We start from the raw sequence: 26877 nt of genomic DNA, 5'->3' as shown, positions 1-26877 counted from the left end.
ACTAGTTTTTTAATTCTGTTGAATACAAAAGAAGATATTTTGATAAATGATGGCAAGCACACAGTTGACTGTACCCATTGACTTATAGTAGGAAAAACAAATACTATGGTAGCCTATGGGTACCGTCAACTGTGTAGTTACCATTATTTATCAAAATATGTATTCAACAAAATAAAGAAACTTATACTGATTCAGAACAACACATAAGGGTGAGTAAATAATGACATCATTTTTGGGGGGTGAACTATCCCTTTAACTATTAACATTAAAGGCTTGACCATTGTGCAAGAAGAATGCACAGAATGCGCAAACATGCAATTATAACCATGATGTTATAAATTATATTTTACATTTTTGTATGTAAATACTCAGACATAATAACATAAAACATGATATTCATGTGTGACAACATCAGTTTTAATAAGTTACAAGTGTGTATTCTCACATGTACCTGTTTATACACTTGAGGGAGGTTAAGACATCTTGAAAATGCTGTTTTAAAGTATCAATGATATCACAAATGTCAAACAGATATATCATTTACAAGACAACGATTAGGTCTAGACAGCAATGACAGTATATCACAACTAGATATGCTGTTCAGTCCATAGCTAAAGAAGTATGACGGATACCAGGCAGTGAGCGCTCATAAATAAAGGCACTTACTTTGGCTAGATTTGCTTGTTTTGGGTATACGGACATTTCAGGATTTTTTATGAAATGCAAGCTTATGTACAAAAAAAACACTTTGGACAAACTCTGTTAACAATGATTCCCAATAATAACATTTCTATGTAAAAAATGAGGCAAATGATAAAAAAGCACATTTGAAGACTTTTACAAAACACTTTTTAAAAATTATATATATATATATATATATCACAGCTGGTGTTTGGGTTTATTATATACTCAGACAGACCAGATTACATCTATCTGTTGTTCTTGAATAACATTAACACTGCATGTAGTTCGACATTTCAGTAGCAAACGTGTGGTTCTAATAAATCTAATAAGTGCATCTTTTATGATTATAATAAAGTGACAATACTTAACAGTAACAGCTTCGTCAGTTTAGTTTTGGTGTAAAACAGAAATATACACAATACATTAAACAACGATTTAATGAAAACCACATACAACGTAAATGAAACTGCGCAGTTACTGTGACTTTCTGCAAAAATGTTGCATTTGTGGATGAGTAATAAAAGCATTGTAAGTGCATACTACGTCCATTTTTGTCCAAGGGTTCGTTATTGATTATCTACAAATGGTAGATGCAGAATATATTAAAATATAGATATATTCTAATTTAACACTTCCTTGGATCTCTTCACAGTTATGGAAACATTTCCACATACACAGCTCCATCGTTCAAAGGTCCAGAAGCAAATTTAATGGGTTTGCCCCCCTCCTCAAAGTCCAGCGTCCAAAACTTTACATAGAACTCAGACAAAGTGAGCCTCCCTGTGTTCGAGATCCTGCATACAGCGGGACCGTAGTCTCTGGTAAACGGGTTTGGTCTCATTTTGGCCAAGTTCCTCTAGGCTGGAGGTGGGGGATTGTGGAATTGTATTCTGGGCATCTTGCTCTGTGGAAGGTTCTGTGTCCAGATCGGGGTCATCAACTGAGACTTCCACAGTGAACGCTTCTTCTTCCTCATCATCGTCATCATCATCTTCCTCTTCCTCCTCTGTGCTGTTGGCTGTTGCTCTGGTTGTCTTCAGCTCAACCTTTGCTAAGGTTTTGCTACCTGGAGGTTTGTAGAACGTTCCAGGTGGAGGTTGCAGAGTTCTTGGCGGCCTGAAGGTCGTAGGAACGGGACTGTACTCGCTGACGTTCCCTTCTCTACGTAAAGTCCGCACGGGCCTCACGACAGTTGTGCGAGGTCTGAGAGCATTAATGGTGCTTGCTTTGGAGTGTTCTGAGAAAGATGTCGACGTAAGAGAAGACGACAAATCGTTGGAGTCGTCGACCTCTGAGTCGGCCTTAAATGTTTTAGGGCTGATTTCATGATGCTTATACTGCTTGTCCCAAGTCCTTCGCAGCGTTTGCGTATCAATGTAAGACTTTCTGTAATGGTTGCTCGCTTTGGACTTGGATTTGTCCGTCATTGATTCGGACACCTCCTCGATGACAGGATCGCGAGCGCTGTCCTCTTTCTGCTCCGTTGTGTTCTTAGCGTTACATTCGTCCACTTTAGACAGATTTAGGAGCCGCTCTGCGGGCATGCTGAGCGGTCGGGAGCCCATTTTTGGTCTGGGAGGCCGCAACTGAACTCTGGACACGTGGTTGCGGCGGGTTAAGCCGGGAGAGTTGCGCATTTCAGGGACGCTTGTGGACAGGAGTTTGTTGAGATCCTCCACATCTCCAACTGTTTGAAAATATAAGAAGTTACAGGTAAAGGTTTTAGACACATATAGGTTAGTTAGCTCATGAAAACAATACTAACCTGCTGCAAACTCTGTGTCAGACCTGATCTTCCCCTCCTTTACTTCGTCCATCAAGTGCATGGAGGGTATTACTGAGGAATACCGTTTATACGACTTAACTTTTGGTTGTTGCTGTTTTGAGACATTGTAGAAGAAAAAATATTTTGTTTAGATTTAAAATTCAGACTTACATTCATTTTCATTTGGTTTTCATTTATTTTTTGGATAATTTGCAGGGTTCTGTCTGATTTTGGGCCGTTAAGCTTGAAACACAGTAGCTGGTTCTATGTGGTCTATTAAAGGGACACTCCACTTTTTTTAAAAATATGCTCATTTTCCAGCTCCCCTAAATTTAAACATTTGATTTTAACCATTTTGGAGTCCATTCAGCTGATCTCCAGGTCTGGCGCTGCCACTTTTAGCATAGCTTAGCACAATCCATTGAATCTGATTAGACCATTAGCATTGCGCTCAAAAATAACCAAAGTGTTTCAATATTTTTCCTATTTAAAACTTGACACTTCTGTAGATACATCGTGTACTAAGACCAACAGAAAATGTAAAGTTGTGATTTTCTAGCCAGATATGGCTAGGAACTATACTCTCATTCTGGTGTAATAATCAAGGACTTTGCGGTTGTAACATGGCTGCAGGAGGCGCAATGATATTACGCACTGCCCGAAAATAGTCCCCTGCCATTGAAAGTTACTAAGGGGACTATTTTCGGCTGCTGCGTAATATTATTGCGCCTAGGCGCGATGCTAATGGTCTAATCAGATTCAATGGATTATGCTAAGCTATCCTAAAAGTGTTAGCGCCAGACCCGGAGATCAGCTGAATGGATTCCAAAACGGTACAAATCAAATGTTTAACTGTAGGGAAGTATATTGTCAAAAAAAGTGGAGTGTCCCTTTAAATATAATCACCAGCTTTAAGTCTACCTCAACTAGTTTAAACCAGCTAATAACCATAAATGATCAACTTGGACCAGTATGAAACCATCAACGTTCCCTGCTCACCTCTTTAATGTCCACCATGGACTTTGAATGTCGACTAAGCTGTTGGTTTTTCTCTCGAGAGGTTAAGCGTGATTTGATGGGAAGCGGTGAGCTCTCTCCTACAGGGGAGGAAGGTGGAAGAGGACTCAGAGGTATATCGAAGATCATCTCGTAATGCCGGACCAGAAGCTCCACGATTAGGGCCTGATAGGGGTAGTCCACCAGAGAGGAAAGAGAAACCTCCGCTTCAGTCTGACGGGGTTTGATCAGCGTGGGGCCAAAGATGATGCCCAGATTGCTGGCGGTCATCTTGTTTTCATCTGATCTTTCTGAGACCCTGTTAGGAAGAAAAAAAATGTATTTTTTGTGTTTTTATTTGTTTATATCTGTTTATTTTAAGTTCCTTTTAGACTATACTGTAGTAGGCCCTGGATTACTGCGTTGATTCAACTGTCTGTGAGGATTTTAAGAGTTCGAGCTCGTAGTGTGCTACGGAGATTTGCTTGGAAAACGTGCGGTGTTTATCTCCGGTTGAGCTGCTACCCGGGTGTGTGTGGATTGCAGGGGAGAACGCCGCTACGGAGGGTCACCTCACTGGACTTGTCTGCAGTGTGTAAACTTCGGTTCATTGCGTCTGCTGGCTGAGGGTGTGGATTGTACGACACTGTGGTTGGTGTAATACGGAGCTCCATACGCCTTGACTCGTGAACGGACATTCGTCGATCATGGCGCTAAGGTACACTACACGTACGCTTTTGGCTTTAAAACATAATTATTATTCTCTAGCTAAAGACTCCTATAATCTCTGTCGAGATATTGGTCTGTTACGTCCCAAGCGATATATCCATCGGGGCATGAAGCGCAGCTTTGCTGATACATCCTCTCCTAACATCTTTGCCCCCATTTGCCGACGTAAGACCAACAAACTGTCGCATACTGGTGTGGTTTTTAGTAATTTGATATCTGTTCTGCGCATGGATGTTAAACCTCTGACGGCGACGTTACAATGTCAGGCCTACGCTGCTTTATTTAATGCGCGATCTGTGATCAATAAAGCATTGCTCTTATCGGATTTTATTACAGACAAAAATCTGGACTTGTTGCTTTTAACTGAAACTTGGCATAAGGGAAACGATGGGTTCCTGTTTAATCAGATCACTCCTGCGGGTTTTGGAGTATTAGATCTTCCAAGATTATCTGGTAGAGGTGGAGGAATCATTGTTGTTTACAAATTAAAACTTTGTACAAGCACTGTGACTGATCCCCAGTATTCATAATTTGAATGTCTGGTTATTAGTATTTCTGCCCCTGTATCCACCATCATTGCTATAGTCTACAGACCACCTACGACTAGGACACATGCTGCTTTTATTTCTGAGTTTGCAGACTTTTTGTCAATGCTGGCTTTAAAGTTCGACAGAGTTTTAATTGTGGGAGACTTTAATATCCACGTTGACCGGAGTGATTCAGGCGATGCTAAGGAGTTTCTGTCACTAATTGACTGCTTTAATTTCATGCAGTTTGTTGCTGGCCCAACCCATAATAAGGGTCACACGCTGGATCTTGTGATAGCTAATGGCTCCTTTGTATCACAGTTTTTAACTATTGACATTGGCTTGTCTGATCATTCAGCTGTCTGTTTTAACCTTGAATTATATCACTCAAATGAGCCTACCTCCCGTACAGTATCTTTTTGGAAGTGGAAGTCTATCGATCAGACAGCTTTCTCCAGCTCTGTGGTATCCACCCTAAGTGATCTTCTTCAACTACCATTGGAGGAAAAAGTTTTACAGCTTAACTCAACTTTAGCTGCTAATCTTGACATTTTTGCTCCTCAAAGGTCACGCAAGGTCACTTATGCCCGTTCCGCTCCATGGTATAACGACAATCTGCGCTCAAAAAAGTCTGCTTGTCGGCGAATGGAGCGTAAATGGCGCCTTACTGGTCAGAGTGTCTATTATCTAGAGTGGAAGGTCCTTTTGGGGGGCTATCAAACTCTCTTGGAAGCTGAAAGATCATCGTATTACACTCAGACTATTGTAAATAATCAAAATAATCCCAGGCATCTGTTTCAAACCATAAACAAGTTGCTTCAAGTTGATTCTGTAACTCATTTGCCTGGCTCCCAGCAGCTCTGTGATTCTTTCTTACATTTATTTAACTCGAAGGTTGCTAATACCCGCAAAGAAATTGAGGCTAACTCTGACTATGCAACTTCATTTTTTTACACATCGGGGTTCACTGGTGTTCCTTTAACTCTTTTCTCACTACTTGATTCTGAGGCTCTCACAAGGGAGGTATCAAACACAAAATCATCCACCTGTTTGTTGGATCCAATTCCTGTGGATTTATTTAAAGCATGCTTCTCTGTTTGGTGCCCCTTTATCCTTAGTATTATAAATGAATCACTGGAAACTGGAGTCGTACCAGCAGTACTAAAGACTGCTGCTGTTATGCCGGTGCCAAAGAAAGATAATGTTCCTATGGATGATTTTAACAATTTTCGCCCCATTTCTAATCTTCCTTGCTTGGCAAAAGTGCTTGAGCGTGTTGTTGCTTCCCAACTCAGTAATCATCTAATAACTAATAATCTGTTTGAACCTCTTCAGTCAGGTTTTCGCAAATGTCACAGCACTGAAACGGCCTTGGTCAAAGTAACCAATGACCTGCTGATGGCTGCAGACTCTGGAGCTATCTCACTTTTAATTCTTCTGGATCTTAAAGCAGCCTTTGACACTGTGGATCACGGTCTTTTACTTGCTCGACTAGAAACTACATTTGGGGTGTCTGGGACAGTTTTGGAATGGTTCAAATCGTATTTTACTGACCGTTCCCAATTTGTTTCGATGGGTGGCTTTCGCTCTGTTTCTTGTCCGGTTGTTACTGGTGTCCCTCAGGGATCTGTTTTGGGTCCTTTACTTTTTAATATTTATCTATATCCATTTGGGCATCTTCTGCGATCGCTTGGTCTTAATTATCATTTCTATGCTGACGATACCCAAATTTATATCCATTCTAAACCTGGAGAAGATATTGATTCATGTTACCTCGCTGGCTGTATTTCTGAGATTAAACTATGGATGAATAATAACTTTCTGTGCTTGAATGGTGGGAAAACTGAGGTTATGTTAATAGGGTCTCGGCATCGAGTTCGCAAAGCGACTACTCTGACATTGTCTGTTGATGGCACTGTTTTAGAGTCGCAAAGCAAAATCAGGAACCTTGGTGTATTTTTTGACACCAGCCTCACTTTTGATTCTTCTGTCCAGAGTACTGTGAAGGCGTCCTTTTTCCATCTCAGAAATATAGCTAGAATACGCCCGATGTTAAGTATATCGGTCGCTGAAAGGTTGATTAATTCCTTTGTGATTTCACGTTTGGACTATTGCAATGCAGTTTTAGCTGGAGTCTCTAAAGCTACAATTAGTAAATTGCAATATGTCCAGAATTCTGCTGCCCGGATCCTGACTGGAACTAGGAAATTTTAACATATCACACCGGTTCTGAAATCTCTGCACTGGCTTCCAGTCAGGTACCGTGTTGATTTTAAGGTCATGATGTTAACCTACAAGGCACTGCACGGCCTAGCTCCGCAGTACTTATCTGATTTATTGACCACTTATTCTCCAAATCGTAGCCTGCGCTCCTCACAGTGTAATTTGCTAGTCGTTCCACAATCACATCTTAAATCTATGGGTGATAGGGCTTTCTCTGTGTATGCTCCCACACTTTGGAACTCTCTTCCTCTTGAACTCAGGGAAGCACAGACTCTTGGATCTTTTAAAGCTCTTCTTAAAACACATTTTTTTAAACTTGCATTTGATTGCTGAGCTTGTGATAATTTTACAGTTATTTTTTACTGTTTTTTAATTTTTGTTTTTCTTGCTGAATGTTTTATTGTATTGTGATTTGTTGTACAGCGCTTTGAGAAGCTGCTTTTAAAGGCGCTTTATAAAAATAAAGTTTATTATTATTATTATTATTACAAAGCACTGAAAGAAACATATAGGGGCAGTTTCCTGGACAGGGTTTAGATTTAAGCAGTTTTATAAACATAGGCCTACCATACAAAAAACATTACCGGTGTGCATCTTGAAACAAAACAATGATACTGATATATGTTAAGATATCTCAGTGCAAGATGTTTTTAAATTAAGGCAGCTACAACATGCATTTTTGTCTGGACTAGGATAAGTCCAGTCCGGGCAACTGCCCCATAAAGTGTATTCTCCAATAAAGGGTCCGCTTTTTTGATAAATATGCTCATTTTCCAGCTCCCCTAGAGTTAAACATTTGATTTTTACCGTTTTGGAATCCATTCAGCTGATCTTCGGATCTGGCGCTAGCACTTTTAGCATAGCTTAGCATAATCCATTAAATCTGATTAGACCATTAGCATCACGCTAGAACATAACCAAAGACTTTAGATATTTTTCCTATTTAAAACTTAACTCTTCTGTAGTTACATCGTGTACTAAGACTGACGGAAAATTAAAAGTTGCGATTTTCAAGGCCGATATGGCTAGGATCTATACTCTGATTCTGGCGTAATAATCAAGGACTTTTATGGCAGCAAAAAATCTAATATTTAACTCTAGGGGAGCTGGAAAATGATTTTCAAAAAAAGTGGAGTGTCCCTTTAAGACGCGACAGTATTTAAACAACAGAGGCTCATTGGTTAAATTCCCAGTGAACCAATAGAATTAAAATGTATGCCAATTTGCACTGTAATTTGTGCAGATAATATCCAATCATTTTTGCAGGTTAAATGGATACAAAACATGACAGACTTCAAGAAAAGTGTTTGTATCTGTTTGAGAGTAAACACCTGTTTAAGTGCTGTATGAGAAACTGCAGGGTTTTGTAGTGGGCTGGAGGCAGCTGACGCAGCAGATCTTTAATCTTGAAGAGGACCCGTTTGAGCTCCACACTGATTTCGGAGGCGGGGCTTCCTCTTGATGCCTCTACTTCATCGACAATGATGCTCTGACTTTCTTTGGCCAATCCGATGAAGTCGTTATAGTAACGGAACAGAATGAGAGGCTCTGGGAGCTAAAGGGTATAAAATAATCATTTACATTATTATTAAAAATAAATAAAATTCTACAAATGCTGCATAAACATTTCGGGCAAAGAAAGGCTGTTAATTAGTATTGCATGTATATTTATTACTTACAAATGTAATCATTTGTAACCCTGCCTGTGAAATCCATGTCTCCAAAGTCTCATCATTTAATTTTGAGATAAGGAGCAGCAAAGTCATACCAATGGCTTTCTACCCAAGCATTAATTTCAATCTTTGACATGACCTTACTCTGTCAATATTAAATGACACACATTATGCCTATTTTTACAAGATATAATATAAGTGCCTAGAAGTTTTAGCTCAAAAAACCCCACCAATCATTTGTTATCGCATGTCCAAAATTCTCCTATTTGGGTCGGAGCAAAAAAACGCATGTGTGTACCTTTTAATGCAAATGAGCTACTGCCCTCACTCTTTTACCAACATACAGTTAGCGCTTTCGGTTAAAAATAGATCTGATTCCTGTGAAACAGTCTGAGCTATTTGTATCTTTAGCCGCATTAGCATGCTACCAAACACATTTAGAAAAACTTCTCGGTAAATTTAACCAGTTAGTCTGTGGGCGGGGCTTTATAAGTGTGATGTCACATTAACAAGAGAATCAAATCAGCATGTCTAAAGAGACAGGTTTGCCTTTTTTAGTTATGGCCAAAAACCTTGTAAAAGTGGATTTTGCATAATATGTGCCCTTTAAAATTATCAAGGTTATATTTTCACAGAAAGAAGATTTTATAAAAAAAAACATTGATTATAATAAATGAAATTTAAAGGGGACATATAATTAAAATCTGACTTTTTCCATGTTTAAGTGCTATAATTGGGTCACCAGTGCTTCTATCAATCTAGAAAATGTGAAAAAGATCAACCCAGTAACTTAGTTTTGGTAAACCTATGTAAAAAAATAGGTCATTGAAATCTGTCTCCCCTTGTGATGTCAGAAGGGGATAATACCTCCCCATAATCTGCACTATCCAACCAAGGCACTGCCATTAAGTGCAGAGATCAGCTCATTTGCATTTTAAAGGACACACCCAAAGCGGCACATTTTTGCTCACACCTACAAAGTGGCAATATAAACATGGTATAATAAATTATCTATATGGTATTTTGAGCTAAAACTTCACATACGTACTCTGGGGACACCAACGATTTATTTGACATCTTAAAAAAGTCTTGTGAATGCATTTAATAGTTAATAAATATCAGCAAACCGATTAGTACAAATAAGTTTAATAGACACCTGGCGTAGATAGAGCTTGAGGACATTGCTGATGTCATGAGGGTAAAGCTCTGAGAGCTCCACTAAATCCTTGCCGTTCTCAAAGGCCTGACAAAGTTTCTCCACCCGTGACTTGGCTCCATTAACACGGTATATGCCCTTTAGAAAAAAAGCTCAATTCAGTCTTGCTCAGCATTATTATTTTATACATTTCAGGATTGACGCAAGACAAAAAGTGCTCACCTTGATATTCAAAGCTCTGTTTTCGATCTCCGATGTGCATTTTTTGATAATGAAAGGAATTCCATCGGGACTGTTTTTGGCTGCCTGAGCAAAGTCGATAGCAAATAGATGCAGTTTTCCTTGGAGCTTCTTATGTCCACACTGGATGGCGAGAGTCTCCAAACACTTCTTATGACAAGCAAGGGAACACTGAAAACAACATAGCTAGTCAATCAAATTGGTTTTAATAATACAAAAAAATCATAAATGAACAAAACGTCATGTAAACAGCCCCTAAATTAAATCATGCTTTAAAGTGGTTTTTACCTGAATCTGTTGAACAGCTTGAAGTGAAAAGTCATATAAACTCATTCATGTGTACCGGTAAGTATTAGTTAAGTTAGCCTCTATAACAAAATATTACCCATAATTTCCAATGAAAAGAAATATTTTTTGTTAAGTGATCTGTACCTAAAATCTGAATAAGCAGTGTGTGTGTGCCCAACGTTTATTAATAGCCAAATAAACATGTATATACATGAACCTCACCTCCTCGCATTCAGCGCCATGAAATACCACAAGACTGTCGCATTCCCTGCATTTCGACGGAGCGCGGAGCTTTCGTAGTTTGTGCGTCTGAGCGGCTTTGGACATCTGCGTGTTCCGGAAGGGTCCGGGTGAGCTGGTAGCCTCCGTTATCATTTCGTTCAGACCTGATCAGAGGCGACAGGGTTACAGGTTTTATTTTAGGTCAGTGCATTTAGACCTTCCTGAAACACTTTGAAATATGTGTCCGACAACAATTATAGCGGAGACTGAACCTGTCCGGACAACATTCCATGCATAGCCTCCGCGTTACAGTAAAATACAGTACGTGCAATGTCAGATTGTCAGAGAACAGAACATGTTATGAGATTATTATGTAATGTACAAAGCTCACAATTTTCTGATGGGGATGGTGGTTCTCTATCATCCAGGTCATCTGCTGAAGACATGGTGCCGGTGGAGGGAGTTCTGGGAAGCCTTCTCTTGAAATCACCTGGATCAAAGCAGTACCGTATTATTATTATAATGCTAAGAGATCGGCTGTCTTTGAGTACCCAATTCTTTAGCACTCTTGAATTTATGAAATCGTAAAGCTGATAACGGTTTGTGTTATTGCAAATATTTATATGCTTAAGATTAATACCTTTTATAAGTTTAATAAGTGCTTGGGTGTGTTCCTATTTATTTATTTGTGGTTCCTATTTATAATGCTTAAAGGGACACTCCACTTTTTTTGAAAATAGGCTCATTTTCCAGCTCTCCTAGAGTTAAAAATTTGATTTTTATTGTTTTGGAATCCATTCAGCTGATCTCTGGGTCTGGCGGTACCACTTTTAGCATAGCTTAGCATAATCCATTGAATCTGATTAGACCATTAGCATCACGCTCAAAAATAACCAAAGAGTTTTGATATATTTTTCCTATTTAAAACTCTTCTGTAGTTACATCATGTACTAAGATGGAAAACTAAAAGCTGTGATTTTCTAGGCAGATATATATACAAAAATTGAGTACTTTGCTGCTGTAACATGGCTGCAGCAGGCGCAATGATATTAGGCAGCGCCTGAAAATAGTCCCCTGCTATTGAAAGTAACCAAGGGGACTATTTTCGGGTACTACGTAATATCACTACACCTGCTGCAGCCATGTTACAGCAGCAAAGTCCTTGATTATTACACCAGAATGAGAGTATAGTCCTAGCCATATCGCCCTGGAAAATCGCAAGTTTTAATTTCCCGTCGGTCTTAGTACACGATGTAACTACAGAAGAGTCAAGTTTTAAATAGGAAAAATATCACAACTTTTTGAGCGTGATGCTAATGGTCTAATTAGATTCAATGGATTGTGCTAAGCTATGCTAAAAGTGGTACCACCAGACCCGTAGATCGGCTAAATGGATTCCAAAATGGTACAAATCAAATGTTTAACTCTAGGGGAGCTGGAAAATGAGCATATTTTCAAAATAAGTGGAGTGTCCCTTTAAGTGGTTCTTCTATTGCACCACTGTGAAGAACCCTTTGCATTGCCTTTATTTTTAAGAGTGCATGCCACTCACGCTCGTGACACAAGACCTGTACATCATGTTTGTTATTTTTTGCCTCGGGTGACAAGAGATTTACAGAAGTTAAAGTGGCTGTATTGTTTGTTATGTGTTTCAGCATGCATGTTGTAGTTGTACCTGGGCTTGCCGTAGGTGAGTCCATAGAGCGAGATTCACTGCTGCCTCCAGCGCTCTCTGAATCACTGCACATCCCTCCACCCTGACTGCTCGATCTCCAGACACGGAACGGACCATGGTTCTTCAGCGCTGTCGAATCCAAAGAAAACCAAACGTTTAAGGTCATTTTGTGTTGATACGGCTTTGTACTTTAGTTGCCACACACATCCACGTACTGTATGTAATTCAGTAGATCATAACTTTAATGAGATGTCACTAATGTGATCTCTAATTGAAATCTCTTAAACAGTTCTGATAAGCATATCTTAGACTGGAGATTTGATCTGCCATTAGTTTGAAGGATCTTGTTTATTAAAGAGATAAATTAGTGCACATCCAATGCGTTTCGGCATTCCAAGGATATCAAACAAATTCTGCCTAATAAATGCTTACACAGGAAATAACATGCAACATACGCTTTAAACATACTAAGTAATATACTGATGTTTTCCAGGTTGGCCTAAAAGTGGATTATGTAAAGAAAACTCTGTGAGGATTGATTGGAATCAGTCACTAAAATCAAACTTCGATAGTCTTAATCTCATAATCAATTTAGGAGATTTCACAGAAAGGGTAACATATATTTACCTTGAATATCCGTGCTACTGTTTGAGCGTCTGTCCGTCATCTTTCCTGTACGTGCTTGGACGTGACTCTCAACCTCGTCTGCGCTCAGGAAGTCTCCAGGTGCGAGAGACACCTGTGACAGGTGAACCTGAGATGAATGAGTGCCGCTGATCACTCGCTTCAAGGAAGGCAACCTGTGGGAACATCAAAGGAATGTCACGGTAAGATAGGGTCTTTGTATCTATATTAACTGTGGCCATTGAACTCAATGTATAGAAATGTAAGCAAGTTGAAAGATATTTTTATAATGTATCCTGTGTCAACAAACTGAATATTGAATTAACAAAAATATAAGTGCCATTGCATTAGAAAGTCTGTTCAAAAATGTGTGTGCGTTGTCTGGTCTGGCACATATTTGTAGCAATAGCCAAGAAAACATTATATAGGTCGAAACTATAAAAAAAATGATGCCAAAAATCATTAAAGATCATGCATGAATATATTTTGAACATTTCCTAACGTAAATATATAAAAAAATTATTTATCATAAGTAAAGGGTCAGTGACAAAAACGGTTTGGCAAAATGAGAAATTCAAAAATATTTTTTTAAAAACTTGTTTTAAAAACACGCATGAGGGTTTTTTAATGCACATAGTGTATTTATGTTAATTTTATTAAATTAAAAATTTAATTTGCACCATTTTTATGAAAGTTAAGACTGAATGGACCTGAAAATGTCAAATGGTTTAACCGCCAGTTGCCCAAAAAATTTGAAATATTAAGTGTTTTATACACCTTGATGGCATGTAAGCGTAATCATCAAAAAAAAAATCATTTTATTAGTTATTTCTAAAATTTTAATGCATTTTTGTAATATTTGTCCAGACATATGCCGAAAACAGCATATGATGTAACAAATGATGTAAAAATTTATGTAAAAAAATCATATTATACACAACTAGATGATTATATTTCATTCCACATTTTTTATGAATATATTTATATTTTAATTAAAAAAAATACTAGTTACACCAATTGACACAGGCCGGTTACACCACATTGACATTTTTGCAATTATCCCCCAAGTATTGTTTCGAAATGAAATAAAACCAGACATTTTTGACTTGGTCCTCAAAAAAGAGAATGCATGCAAGTAATCTGCAAATGTATTTTAAATTTTTAACCTTTTAACATTTAATTGAACCATACGGACACAAAATGATTAACGTCACGTAAAATATGTGTTGCTACACTGCACAAAATTATTTATGAAAAAATTTTCTTAGTATTTTTGTCTTGTTTTCAGTAAAAATATTTTAAAAATTATTAAATTAAAATGCTTTTTCTTCAAGATCAGAACGACCCAGGAAAATAAGTCCAAATTAGACCAAAAATATCAAATTGATAAGCAAATTTTTCTTGAATTTAGTGTTTAAGAAAAAAATTTAAGATTGTTTTGCTTACCCCATTGGCAGATTTTTTTGCTTGTTTTATGCACAAAATCACTTAAATTTTATATTTTTGGTCTAAAGACTAGACTTGTTTTCTTGGGTCGTTTTGCTCATCGAGAGGGAGCATCTTGATTTTGGTATTTTTAGATATTTTTACTGACAACAAAACAAAAATACTAAGACATTTTTTTCTTGAAAATCATTTTTTGCAGTGTAAGGACTTCATTTGGACAACTTTCAAAGGCAATTTTCTACATATTTAGATTTTTTGTGACCTCAGATTCAAGAATTTCAAATAGTTGTATCTCAGCCAAATATTGTCCTATCCTAACCAACCATACACCAATGGAAAGCTTATTTATTAAAAATCACCACTATGACTGGTTTTGTGGTCCAAGGTCACATTTTTAAAGTGGCTGCTCTTAAATACAGTATGCCAAACATTAAAAACCCAAATTCAGGTGCCAGAATGAGTGGCACATGGATGTGTGAGGTAAAAACATTGCTCCTCTCATTTTACTGCCTCTGCCAGCTCTGCAGCTATTTCCTCAGGAAGACCCGAGGGCGACTACACAATTGTGTGACATTTTTACTAACACAATTCTCGCTCCATCACTAGCTGGCTTAAAAGTCAAAGTGCTGGAAAAAACAAGACAGTCGATGCCAGTTTTGAGGGAACAAAAAGCAAAACTTACTCCTAAACAGAGATTTTCCTGGATGTTCATCTCACTGGGAATGTTTCATTCCGAAATGTTCAAAGAAAGTTATGGAAAACTGTTTAAAGCTGGGACATACCCTGAGTTTTGTGTGATAGGGATGTTGTTAAATGAGAAGGATTCCCCTCTGGTCCTGTCGGAGGGCAAACTTTTCACAAACTCGGTGTAACACAGACCGGGTTCATAGAGTTTAGCATTTTCACACAGCGACTGATAGTTGACAGGCAAAGAAACCACTTGAGCTTGTTGCAACTGGAACCAGTTCACGGTCACCTATACACAAAAAATATAAACAAAACAGTATAAATCAGTCTATTGACAAACTTGTACTAACTATTGTTTCTAGCATTAAATACAATAATGTTAATGCATTTGGAAGACACTTTGCATTTTTTGCCAATTAAAATATGTCTGAATATTTATAATACAGCTACATAATGTACAGGATATTGGACCAATAAGATTTCACAGATGGACTTCACATAGACAAAGCATTCACCAGGAAAACTCTCATCATGCGTCACAGCTGAGTCACAAACCGGTTAATAAAGACAAACTCAGATGAGCATGAAAGAAATGTGATTTATCTCTTGATGTACCCATCACACCTGGTTAGTTTAATCTGTAGCCTGGGGTCACTTTGTTAAAAAGATGAGAAATAATTACGCCTCAAGGAGACCAGGTGTGCCTGTTTTGTCTGAATGATCAGAAATAATGAGAGTTTGTGCATCTGCGAGTGTGTGCGCAGAATATACTCACCGCTTTCAGGGTCAGGTCACATTGAAACACAAGCTCTCGTATCTGAGTGAGGATCTCGCTTTTAGTGTTGGCCAGGTCGACTCGCTTCACCCCGACATCTGTGATGCACTGTTTGTGATATTCCTTGGCTTCCTCTGCCTGAAATCAACAACATACATTTGAAATATTTAAAAATAAATATTTTCTGTAACTCTGACTTCCTATTTTTTCCCTCTTGATCGCTGTATCATACAGTAAGATGGTTTTGAGGAAGATACTTTTGAAAACAGGTATGAACAAATAAATAGCAAACTATATTTAAGAGTGCAGTAGTCAATCTCGAAGACATAAATTAACATTATAACTAATAAAAAAACGAATATATAACTCAAAGGAAAAGCACATCTGTGATTTTGAATCGAATGAATCACTTTTCTTTCCATATTTATGTGTTTGATACACACTTTTATCCAAAGCGACTTGCATTCAAGCTATACATTTTTTATCAGTATTGTGTGTTCCGTGGGGATTGAACCCATGACCTTTGGGCGGCTTATGCAATGCCCTACCAGTTGAGTTAAAGAAACACAATGAATCATTTGAATGTTCTTGAATGAATCATTCAAATGATTCACTTAAAGGAAAACACCACAGTTTTTCAATATTTTACTATGTTCTTACCTCAACTTAGATTAATTAATTCAATGCGTACACTTAATCTTTGTACAGCACGTTGTGAATGTGTTAGCATTTAGCCTAGCCCCATTCATTCCTTAGGATCCAAACAGGGATACATTTAGAAGCCACCAAACACTTCCATGTTTTCACTATTTAAAGACTGTAACATGAGTAGTTACACGAGTAAGTATGGGCGCACAAAATAAAATGTGGCGATTTTTGAGCGGATAAAAAATGAGAACTATATTGTATAGCGGAAGAGCACTTAGATTGCAGCACTTCGACTTTGGGCGCAGTAATATTGACGGAAGTTTGAGTGAAAGGGGCGGAGTCAGATGTGATGATGTTACTGCGCGCCGAGGTCGAAGTGCTGCAAACTAAGTGCTCTTCCGCCATACAATATAGTTCTCATTTTTTATCTGCTTAAGAAATCGCCACGTTTTATTTTGTGCCACCATACTTACTTGTGTTACTACTCATGTAACAGTCTTTAACTAGGGAAAACATTGAAGTGTTTGGTGGCTTCTAAATTCATCCAAGTTTGGATCCTAAGGAATGAATGGGGCTAGGCTAAATGCTAACACAGTCACAACACGCTGTACAAAGATTAAGTGCTCGCATTTAGGTATGTATTAATTTGTCTAAGTTGAAGTAAGAACATAGTAAAATATTGAAAAACGGTGGTGTTTTCCTTTAATAAAGGGTGAAAAACTATATTATTCATTGTTGGTTCACGTTAGAATTTTACAGATAAAATGTAGTTAAGCTGGTATCATGTTTAGTTAGTTTTACCCCAAAACATAAATACATACAAAGAAAAATACACAATACAGTAAAAGACTGTTGTCAAGCACTAATGACAAAGACAGTTGTGTAATGGATAAATGCGTACATGTTTTTCTTCAGGGAGTGTACAATAAGTGTTGCATTAGTGTCAAACCTTTTGCAAAGCCTCCTCCTCAAGTTTGCGTCTCTTCTCCAGCTGTTTTCCGCCCGCCGTTCCGATTTGTTCCTCCTCCACCCGACTGGTGGAGTATTTGGCCTTTTCATACTCCTCCTGTCTCTGTGCCTGAAGCAGCCGAGCCTTTTTAAGCGCACTGTCTGCTTCGTTCTGTTAATATGTACAAGTAAGGGATAATGTAGAGGCAGCCGGTAGTTATTGGGAAATAAGCCCCGACAGTGTGATCAGGACCCGACGCGAAGCGGAGTATCACACTGAAGGGGCTTATTTCCCAATAACTACCGGCTGCCTCTACATTATCCCGCTTATTACACGGCTACTTGCCACATAAGAAAAAAAACTGGACATGAATAAGAATTTGAAACATTTTATTGGCATATTTGTTTTAAATTAACATTTTTATCCTTCCGCGAAACTTTGCACAGATGCATAAAATGATCGTAATACCTTATAAAGATCCTCTGCTTCATACTTGTCTCCATTTTTTCTCTTTGAGAAGTTTTAATCCCCATTCTGTATTTTTTTGTTTGTGTGCTTCGTAGCTGTCATGCTCTATTTTGTCAAGTTCAGTCTCAGTAAGCTGTCTGTCTCTTGTCGTGGTTGTCGAGTGTTTGTCACAAGATGGCGCCACACAGACAGTAATCATTATTGATCTTTATTGGCGCGGAGCGATATTACTCGTGCAAGTAGTCCGGCTATGCGTTATTATTTTGGAGCGGTTATTATTCGAAAAGAACGAACCTGCAAATGTCTCAACTGACCAATCAGAATCAAGCATTCCAGAGAGCCGTGTAATAAGATACAATAATAAACAATTAGCCAATGATAGAGGTCAGTTACATTTAGGAATCTTAAAGAGACATTTGTGTTATCGCGCAAGACAAGGGTCAAGTGGAAATCTTGTAAAATCAACTTTAAATGGGATTCACAACCCAATTTTACTTTGGTAATGCGATGCACACTGATGCGTCAAATACATTAGAAACACGTTTTGAAAAATTACAGGTTTGTTTTGATTTTATTGCCAATTTAATCAATTTCATACTTGATTTTAACTATTTTGGGGAGAAAAAAAATGCATCTCTATTAAAAACAGACCAATAATAATGGCACGCTAAAATGAAAGTGCAAAATACAGCCCCAATACTTATTAACACATTTTAGTACAGCATATGGTACATTACACATGCTTGACTACCTGTTTGCTATAGGAGGAAACAAACACTTGATGTCTATTCACAACATCTGAGGAACATGGGAATTACACCTTAAAATTTTGCACCTAAACAGCACTACCTTAAACTTTGGCACCTATAGATACTTCACACAAAACCTGTCTGTGAACCAATAGAATAAACAACGCAATTGAATCCGATGTAATATTATATCATTAAAGGAATTTGAATAACAGCCCAACTTTATCTTCATGAGGAGCTTTCGTTGAACAAACACTCTCAGAAAAAGGTACTGAAACGGCACCCTTTAATATTGTACATTATCCTTTAACATGTATCATTTAGGTACAGACATGTACCTTTGAGGTATCAATATGTATCTTTAAGGTATAAATATGCATTCATTAGGTACCTAGTGACAGCTCTGTACCCTTTATCTGAGAGTGCAGTATTTCTCACCTCTTTTGGCATGTTTGCATAAAAAAACACCCACCATTTTCTTCAGCTCTCTCTGCCACTGTTCTTTCACTTCCTTCCTCAATTTGTCGAGCTCATTTTTCCGAGCTTGCAAAGGCTGGATTGGACAAAAACAAACACTCTTTAATCCCGTGTCAGGTACCTGATGAGAGAATCTATAATGAAATCGACAATCATACCTGCATGAATTTATTAGCCTGGAGCACGGCAGTGGTTTGCATTATAAGCTGGCTGTATTCGATGTCGTTCTTGAAGGCAGATATGTAAATATCCCGGAATGGCATGTGCTCCTGAAATAAATCGTATGGGATTGAACAAACAGATAAAGAGCTTTGATAACGCCCTTGTTTATTAAGTGAAGAATTTTTCATAGTCTCGGAAAGGAAGCGTGTTGCTCATTGTGCTTTTGTGAAAACACACAGCTGAAGTGCGTAACGTAGTACAGTTTGAAATATTGACCTGCTGAGACGCCAGCGCCTTTGCAGATTCGGCCATCTTGGCGTAGCTCTTTGCACACTCAATGTCTGTGAATAGAAATGTACGTAGTGCTTAAAAGATGAAGTCTTGGTTTAAATGTTAAATAAACCAACCAGCCAAAAATATCCTAAATGTAACACACACACTAAAATGTCATCTAAATGATGACATTTTATAGACTTCTATTACTTTTATAGACCACTTTCAGCCTTTATACAATAAAAACCTTTTTAATAAAATTTTTATAGGTTTTATACAAATGAGGACGTCCCAGAGGGTTTGTCAGGTTTTTCTAATTTTTAATATATTTAAGTAGGTACACACACTCACACGGTATATTAGTCTGTATAACACATTTTACTTGAAGGGGTGTTCATAAGACTGACATGACACCTTCATAATCATGACACGTGTCATGAGCATGAAGGAGATTTTATGTTTATGACAACTGTCATTAACTGTCATTTGTTCAATTATGTCATTTTTAATGTAAAGACGACATTGTTTGAGATGTCTTTGTTATGACAACTTGACATTACCAAGACAACATAACTTTTTACTAGTGATACAAATTGAATTTGTTATTAAAATGTCATTAAGTGTTAATACTCGGTCAAATAGTTTTATAACAGCATCATTAATATTTTTCTTGACCTCAACTACAGTGGTACAAATAAAATTTGTCATTAAAATGTCATTAAGTGTTAATACGCTGTCAAATAGTTTTATAACAGCATCATTAATATTTTTCTTGACCTCAACTACAGTGGTACAAATATAATTTGTCATTAAAATGTCATTAAGTGTTAATATTCTGTCAAATAGTTTTATAACAGCATCATTAATATTTTTCTTGACCTCAACTACAGTGGTACAAATATAATTTGTCATTAAAATGTCATTAAGTGTTAATATTCTGTCAAATAGTTTTATAACAGCGTCATGAATATTTTTCTTGACCTCAACTACAGTGGTACTAATATAATTTGTCATTAAAATGTCATTAAGTGTTAATATTCTGTCAAATAGTTTTATAACAGCGTCATGAATATTTTTCTTGACCTCAACTACAGTGGTACAAATATAATTTCTCATTAAAATGTCATTAAGTGTTAATATTCTGTCAAATAGTTTTATAACAGCATCATTAATATTTTTCTTGACCTCAACTACAGTGGTACAAATATAATTTGTCATTAAAATGTCATTAAGTGTTAATACGCTGTCAAATAGTTTTATAACAGCGTCATTAATATTTTTCTTGACCTCAACTACAGTGGTACAAATATAATATGTCATTAAAATGTCATTAAGTGTTAATACTCTGTCAAATAGTTTTATAACAGTGTCATTAATATTTTTCTTGACCTCAACTACAGTGATACAAATTGAATGTGTCATTAAAATGTCATTAAGCGTTAATACTGTCAAATAGATTTATAACAGCGTCATGAATATTTTTCTTGACCTCAACTACAGTGGAACAAATATAATTTGTCATTGAAATGTCATTAAGTGTTAATACTGTCAAATAGATTTATAACAGCGTCATGAATATTTTTCTTGACCTCAACTACAGTGGAACAAATATAATTTGTCATTGAAATGTCATTAAGTGTTAATATTCTGTCAAATAGTTTTATAACAGCGTCATTAATATTTTTCTTGACCTCAACTACAGTGGTAAAAATATAATTTGTCATTAAAATGTCATTAAGTGTTAATATTCTGTCAAATAGTTTTATAACAGCGTCATGAATATTTTTCTTGACCTCAACTACAGTGGTACAAATAAAATTTGTCATTAAAATGTCATTAAGTGTTAATATTCTGTCAAATAGTTTTATAACAGCGTCATGAATATTTTTCTTGACCTCAACTACAGTGGTACAAATATAATTTGTCATTAAAATGTCATTAAGTGTTAATACTCTGTGAAATAGTTTTATAACAGCGTCATGAATATTTTTCTTGACCTCAACTACAGTGGTACAAATATAATTTGTCATTAAAATGTCATTAAGTGTTAATATTCTGTGAAATAGTTTTATAACAAAATCATGAATATTTTTCTTGACCTCAACTACAGTGGTACAAATGTAATTTGCCATTAAAATGTCAATAAGTGTTAATACTCTGTCAAATAGTTTTATAACAGTGTCAATAATATTTTTCTTGACCTCAACTACAGTGGTACTAATATAATTTGTCATTAAAATGTCATTAAGTGTTAATATTCTGTCAAATAGTTTTATAACAGCGTCATGAATATTTTTCTTGACCTCAACTACAGTGGTACAAATATAATTTGTTACTAAAATGTCATTAAGTGTTAATACTCTGTCAAATAGTTTTATAACAGCGTCATTAATATTTTTCTTGACCTCAACTACAGTGGTACAAATAAAATTTGTCATTAAAATGTCATTAAGTGTTAATACGCTGTCAAATAGTTTTATAACAGCATCATTAATATTTTTCTTGACCTCAACTACAGTGGTACAAATATAATATGTCATTAAAATGTCATTAAGTGTTAATACTCTGTCAAATAGTTTTATAACAGTGTCATTAATATTTTTCTTGACCTCAACTACAGTGGTACAAATATAATTTGTCATTAAAATGTCATTAAGTGTTAATATTCTGTCAAATAGTTTTATAACAGCGTCATGAATATTTTTCTTGACCTCAACTACGGTGGTAGAAATATAATTTGTCATTAAAATGTCGTAAGTGTTAATACTCTGTAGAATAGTTTTATAACAGCGTCATGAATATTTGTCTTGACCTCAACTACAGTGGTAAAAATATAATTTGTCATTAAAATGTCATTAAGTGTTAATATTCTGTCAAATAGTTTTATAACAGCGTCATGAATATTTTTCTTGACCTCAACTACAGTGGTACAAATAAAATTTGTCATTAAAATGTCATTAAGTGTTAATATTCTGTCAAATAGTTTTATAACAGCGTCATGAATATTTTTCTTGACCTCAACTACAGTGGTACAAATAAAATTTGTCATTAAAATGTCATTAAGTGTTAATACTATGTCAAATAATAATACTCACCCATAATAATGCGTTTCTCCACCCAGGCCAGAAGCTCCTTGGTGTATTTTGACCAAGCTTTGGCATAGAGCAAGGCCGACTCCACGCCGCTGTCACTTCGGAGCAAAGTCCCGTCCATCTCCTCCAGCCGCCCGGGCGGAGAGGGACCTGCGAAGAGGGTAGACACACAGCCAGACACATTGGTGAGGGTTAACAGCAAGGGCTGGCACACGGTGTCCAAACCCAACCCAGACATGAGCGTTGGAGTCAGAGACAGGGTGTTTATGTGTAAACGACAGGTGAAATCTGTTTGTTGACCTTGAGATTGTATTAGAGTGGATTGGCACTAAGAAGCCCTGCCAGGATTTAAATAGACGGAGAGGGTGCCGAGTTTATTCACTGAGAATTAAATCTGATCTGAGAACAGGTAGTTGTTTGATTTGTGTGTGATATTAAAGTTTCTGGAGTATATGAACATCCTGGGGCATTTAGAGTAAAGGTGCAAAATCCTTGTTTAAGGATTGCTATAAAGGTTACAGGTTGATCTCTAGTTGGCACTCACCTGGAGAATCATCATTTTCAGTTCCGCATCCGCCAGACTCCACCGCCAGGTTCTCAAAAGACTGAAATAAAAAAACCAAGACACAAGCAACAATGAAACAGTCTGCAGTGATAACAAACAAAACTCTAAAATAAACGGAAAAGGAAACAGATATCTGCCATATCTGATTATCTTAAATACACAGTAGCAAGGCCAAAGCTTCACGTTTCTTTCCATGAGATACATCACATCGGTTTCCAAACAGGAAAAGCCTTCTTCTCTAAAAACAGACCTTGTTTCTATTTTTCTCGATTGAGGTTCACACCCTTTGACCTCCAGTGGCCACACCCCTCAGCCTGTGACGCATTACAGGACCACCTGTCGGTCGGACCGGTCTAAAGAGCATAACAACAGGAGAAAAGTGGGAAAACTCACCCTGCTCCTGCGGGTCTGAGGAAGCCCCGAGGCCGAACCGTTCTCTACATCTCCCATAAGGAAGTCAGACACTCTGAGAAGAGAATACGGAAGACCAAAAGGGTCATAATTAAAAAAAAAACGAAACAAATATAAAAGTATAAAAACAAAGGTTGTTTCGAAATGTAAGCTGCATAAATACATTCGAAGGCAGAATGTCATTTGTTGTTTATCAAATATCTTGATTAGTTTTCCTGTACCTAAAATGATAAAGCATTGTCTTAGCAGCACTTACACTGCATTCAAGGTATTTATTTATACACTGCAAAAAATTATTTTTAAAGAAAAATTCTTAGTATTTTTGTCTTGTTTTCAGTAAAAATATCTACAAATTCTTAAATTAAGATGCTTTTTCTTGATGAGCAAAATGACCCAAGAAAATAAGTCTTGTTTTTAGACCAAACATATCAAGTGTAAGTGTTTTGGTGCATAAAACAAGCAAAACTTTTTTTTAAAAAATAATTTGTCTTGAATTTAGTGTTTGAGGAAAATGTTTAAGATTTTTTTGTTTACCCCATTAGCAGATTTTTTTTGCTTGTTTTATGCACAAAATCACTTAAATTTGATATGTTTGTCTAAAAACTAGACTTATTTTCTTGGGTCGTTTTGCTCATTAAATAAAGCAAATGCAAGAATTTTTTGATATTTTTTTCTGAAAACAAGACAAAAAAAACAAGAAAAGTTTTTCTTGAAAATAATTTTTTTGCAGTGTATACACTGCGAAAAATTATTTTCTTAATTAGTATTTTTGTCTTGTTTTCAGTATTAATATCTAAAAATTCTTGAATCAAGATGTATTTACTTGATTAGCAAAATTACTAAAATCTAATTTAAGTAAATGTGTGCCTAAAACAAGCAAAAATATCTGCTAATGGGGTTAGACATTTTTTCTTGAATTAAGCGTTTAAGAAAAACTTAAACTTATTTTTAGTTTTTCTTACCCCATTGGCAGATATTTTTACTTGTTACTTAAAGGGATAGTTCGGCCAAAAATTATATTAAACCTATGATTTACTCACCCCCAAGCCGTCCGAGATGCATATGTCCATCATTTTTCTGACAAACACATTTTCAGTTATTTAAGAATTTTTTTTATTTTTCAGTTAATCAAATGTAAAGTTACGAGGTCCACGTCCTTCAAGTCCAAAAAATGTCCATCCATCCTTCACAAAACAAATCCAAACGCCTCCACGACGACAAACAAAGGCCTTCTGGGGGTAACTCATGTGGTGGTGTTGTAGAAATATCCATATTTAATACTTTATAAACTAAAATAACTAGCTTCCGGTAACACCGCCATCTTAGTCGCGTCCACGTTCAAGATGAGAGCATACGCAGTTTACGGAGGGTTCTGTGCTGCTGCTCTATGCCCCAGCCCTCCGAATTTGTCATGTGCCACTAAGAAAAGTGCGTACACTACGCTAATACTCTATCCTTAATACAGAGGAATCCAAGATGGCGGCGTTACCGGAAGCTAGTTATTTTCATTTATAAAGTTTCTACAACAAAACGTTGCGGATTACCCTCAGAAGGCCTTTCTTTGTCATCGTGGAGCCATTTGGATTTGTTTTGTGGAGGATGGATGTAGATTTTTTGGACTTGAAGGACGTGGACCCCATAAGTAAATCATGGGTTTAATATCATTTTTGGCCGAACTATCCTTTAATGTATAAATCCCTTGAAATCTGCACAGAAAATTGTGGGGGAAAAAAATCACAATATTGTTTATATTGTAAATATAGTATTACTATTTATAATCAACTGTTGCCTTGTTTCACATATCAGATACATAGGCTGTGTCATAAGAATTATGCCACATTAGCTAAGTTGCCTACTTATTGGAAGAACCTTAAAATGTTGCCTTTGTAGCGAGCTCGCTAGGTTTAGAAACAGACCCCTTAACTTACACACAATATCACACACACACTCCTGATGTTAAAGACAACAAGCCCACTAAGACCACAGAGAGCTGGTGTTATCTTATAAAACAGACATTAGCTGAACACACAATCAGCTGTCTCAGAGGGCTCACTATCCATTGCAGATGTTTTCAGCCCTGTGGATATTTTTTCAAATGACAAATCTTTCAATGAAAACAATGAATTCATGGTAATGTATCATATACAAAAGTGTGGTGTACTTACACATTGCCAAACGTGAAGGCCAATGTATCTATGGAAGTGTAGATCTCAGAAAAGAGAGTCTGTTTATTGTCCTCATTCACTTCCTTGAAGTTCACACCTGTTTGATGGAAGAGAAGAAGTAATGAATGGAAGATATCAGGAGCATTTAGATACAACAGTTATGATTTTTAATGCATAATCCAAAATCTGTCTACAAAGACAAAAGACTGGATTGCAATCGTAATCTTGTTAACAAACTATTAATAATTGCTAGTCGTTGTAAAAGATTTTGTGTATGATTCAATGAGATTTTTCTTCAGAACTGTTTTTCAAAAATATTAAAATTGGATAGCAAAAAAAAAATGTATACACAATGTATACACCCGAGAAAATAAGTCTAGTATTTAGACCAAAAATATCAAATTTAAGTGATTTTGTGCATAAAACAAGCAAAAAAATCTGCCAATGGGGTAAGCAAAAAAATCTTGAACATTTTTCTTAAACACTAAATTCAAGAAAAAGTTGCTTACCCCATTGCCAGATTTTTTTGCTTGTTTTATGCACAAAAAAATTGGGTCGTTTTGCTCATCAAAAAAGCTTTTTTTTAAAAAAAAAATGTATTTAAATTTTTTTGATATTTTTACTGAAAACAAATACTAAGAATTTTTTTTTTTGAAAATCATTTTTTGCAGTGTAGCTAAAAATTTACAGTATGTGGACATAATTTAGCCTAACAATTGGATAATACATGTTTAAGTTAATACTTAATTGTCTCAAGTGTTGCAAACTGTATATATTTTATATAAGTATTGGCAAATCTGAGCCAGTTTGGGAGAGAGTTGAGACTAATTTTGAAACTCAGAGATTACTGTGGTAATTCCCAAAAGAGAAAATTTATATATATATATATATATATATATTTAAATATGAAATTATTTTAATTTACTTTTTCATTAAAAATAAAAAAATACTTTCCAAGTATTCTACTTGTTGGGAGTGACACTAGGACACTAGTTAGTTTCCTGAATCTAAACACTAGACTGGTAAATATGGGAAGTAACTAAACAGCAATGTAAATAATCTGCAATCAGCTCCAATAATAAACACTAAGAAAATAAACAAGTGGCAGACCTCGCCAAACACCAATGACGCCATTCCTTTTTCAACACCCCCCTCTCGACTCTTTATCCACCCCACCACCAATCCACCCATCCCCAAGAAGGGTCAAC

At 36.4% G+C, this 26877-nt stretch overlaps 1 protein-coding gene across 3 annotated transcripts in view; it reads right to left on the bottom strand.

Annotated features, from left to right (window-relative positions):
• Positions 1 to 395: 395 nt before the first annotated feature.
• The window catches only part of arhgap29a (Rho GTPase activating protein 29a), a 57454-nt gene continuing 30972 nt past the window's right edge, over positions 396 to 26877 (bottom strand). For all 3 annotated transcript variants that reach the window (XM_055182506.2, XM_055182509.2, XM_055182507.2), the window contains 20 exons: positions 25670 to 25766; positions 23487 to 23559; positions 23073 to 23133; positions 22532 to 22678; positions 19440 to 19504; positions 19160 to 19270; positions 18997 to 19077; positions 17308 to 17478; positions 15711 to 15848; positions 15031 to 15224; positions 12806 to 12978; positions 12179 to 12307; positions 10895 to 10993; positions 10504 to 10667; positions 9976 to 10164; positions 9754 to 9891; positions 8256 to 8479; positions 3449 to 3764; positions 2450 to 2561; positions 396 to 2371 (listed from right to left, as the gene is read on the bottom strand). In XM_055182506.2, the coding sequence (XP_055038481.2) occupies positions 1446 to 2371; positions 2450 to 2561; positions 3449 to 3764; positions 8256 to 8479; positions 9754 to 9891; positions 9976 to 10164; positions 10504 to 10667; positions 10895 to 10993; positions 12179 to 12307; positions 12806 to 12978; positions 15031 to 15224; positions 15711 to 15848; positions 17308 to 17478; positions 18997 to 19077; positions 19160 to 19270; positions 19440 to 19504; positions 22532 to 22678; positions 23073 to 23133; positions 23487 to 23559; positions 25670 to 25766 (3608 nt within the window). In that variant the 3' untranslated portion in view covers positions 396 to 1445. The remainder of the gene's footprint in view (positions 2372 to 2449; positions 2562 to 3448; positions 3765 to 8255; positions 8480 to 9753; positions 9892 to 9975; positions 10165 to 10503; positions 10668 to 10894; positions 10994 to 12178; positions 12308 to 12805; positions 12979 to 15030; positions 15225 to 15710; positions 15849 to 17307; positions 17479 to 18996; positions 19078 to 19159; positions 19271 to 19439; positions 19505 to 22531; positions 22679 to 23072; positions 23134 to 23486; positions 23560 to 25669; positions 25767 to 26877) is intronic.

The sequence above is a fragment of the Misgurnus anguillicaudatus genome, chromosome 25 (genome assembly GCF_027580225.2).
Source record: "Misgurnus anguillicaudatus chromosome 25, ASM2758022v2, whole genome shotgun sequence".
NCBI classification, from domain to species: domain Eukaryota; kingdom Metazoa; phylum Chordata; class Actinopteri; order Cypriniformes; family Cobitidae; genus Misgurnus; species Misgurnus anguillicaudatus.
This window is presented reverse-complemented; position numbering and strand designations above follow the sequence as displayed.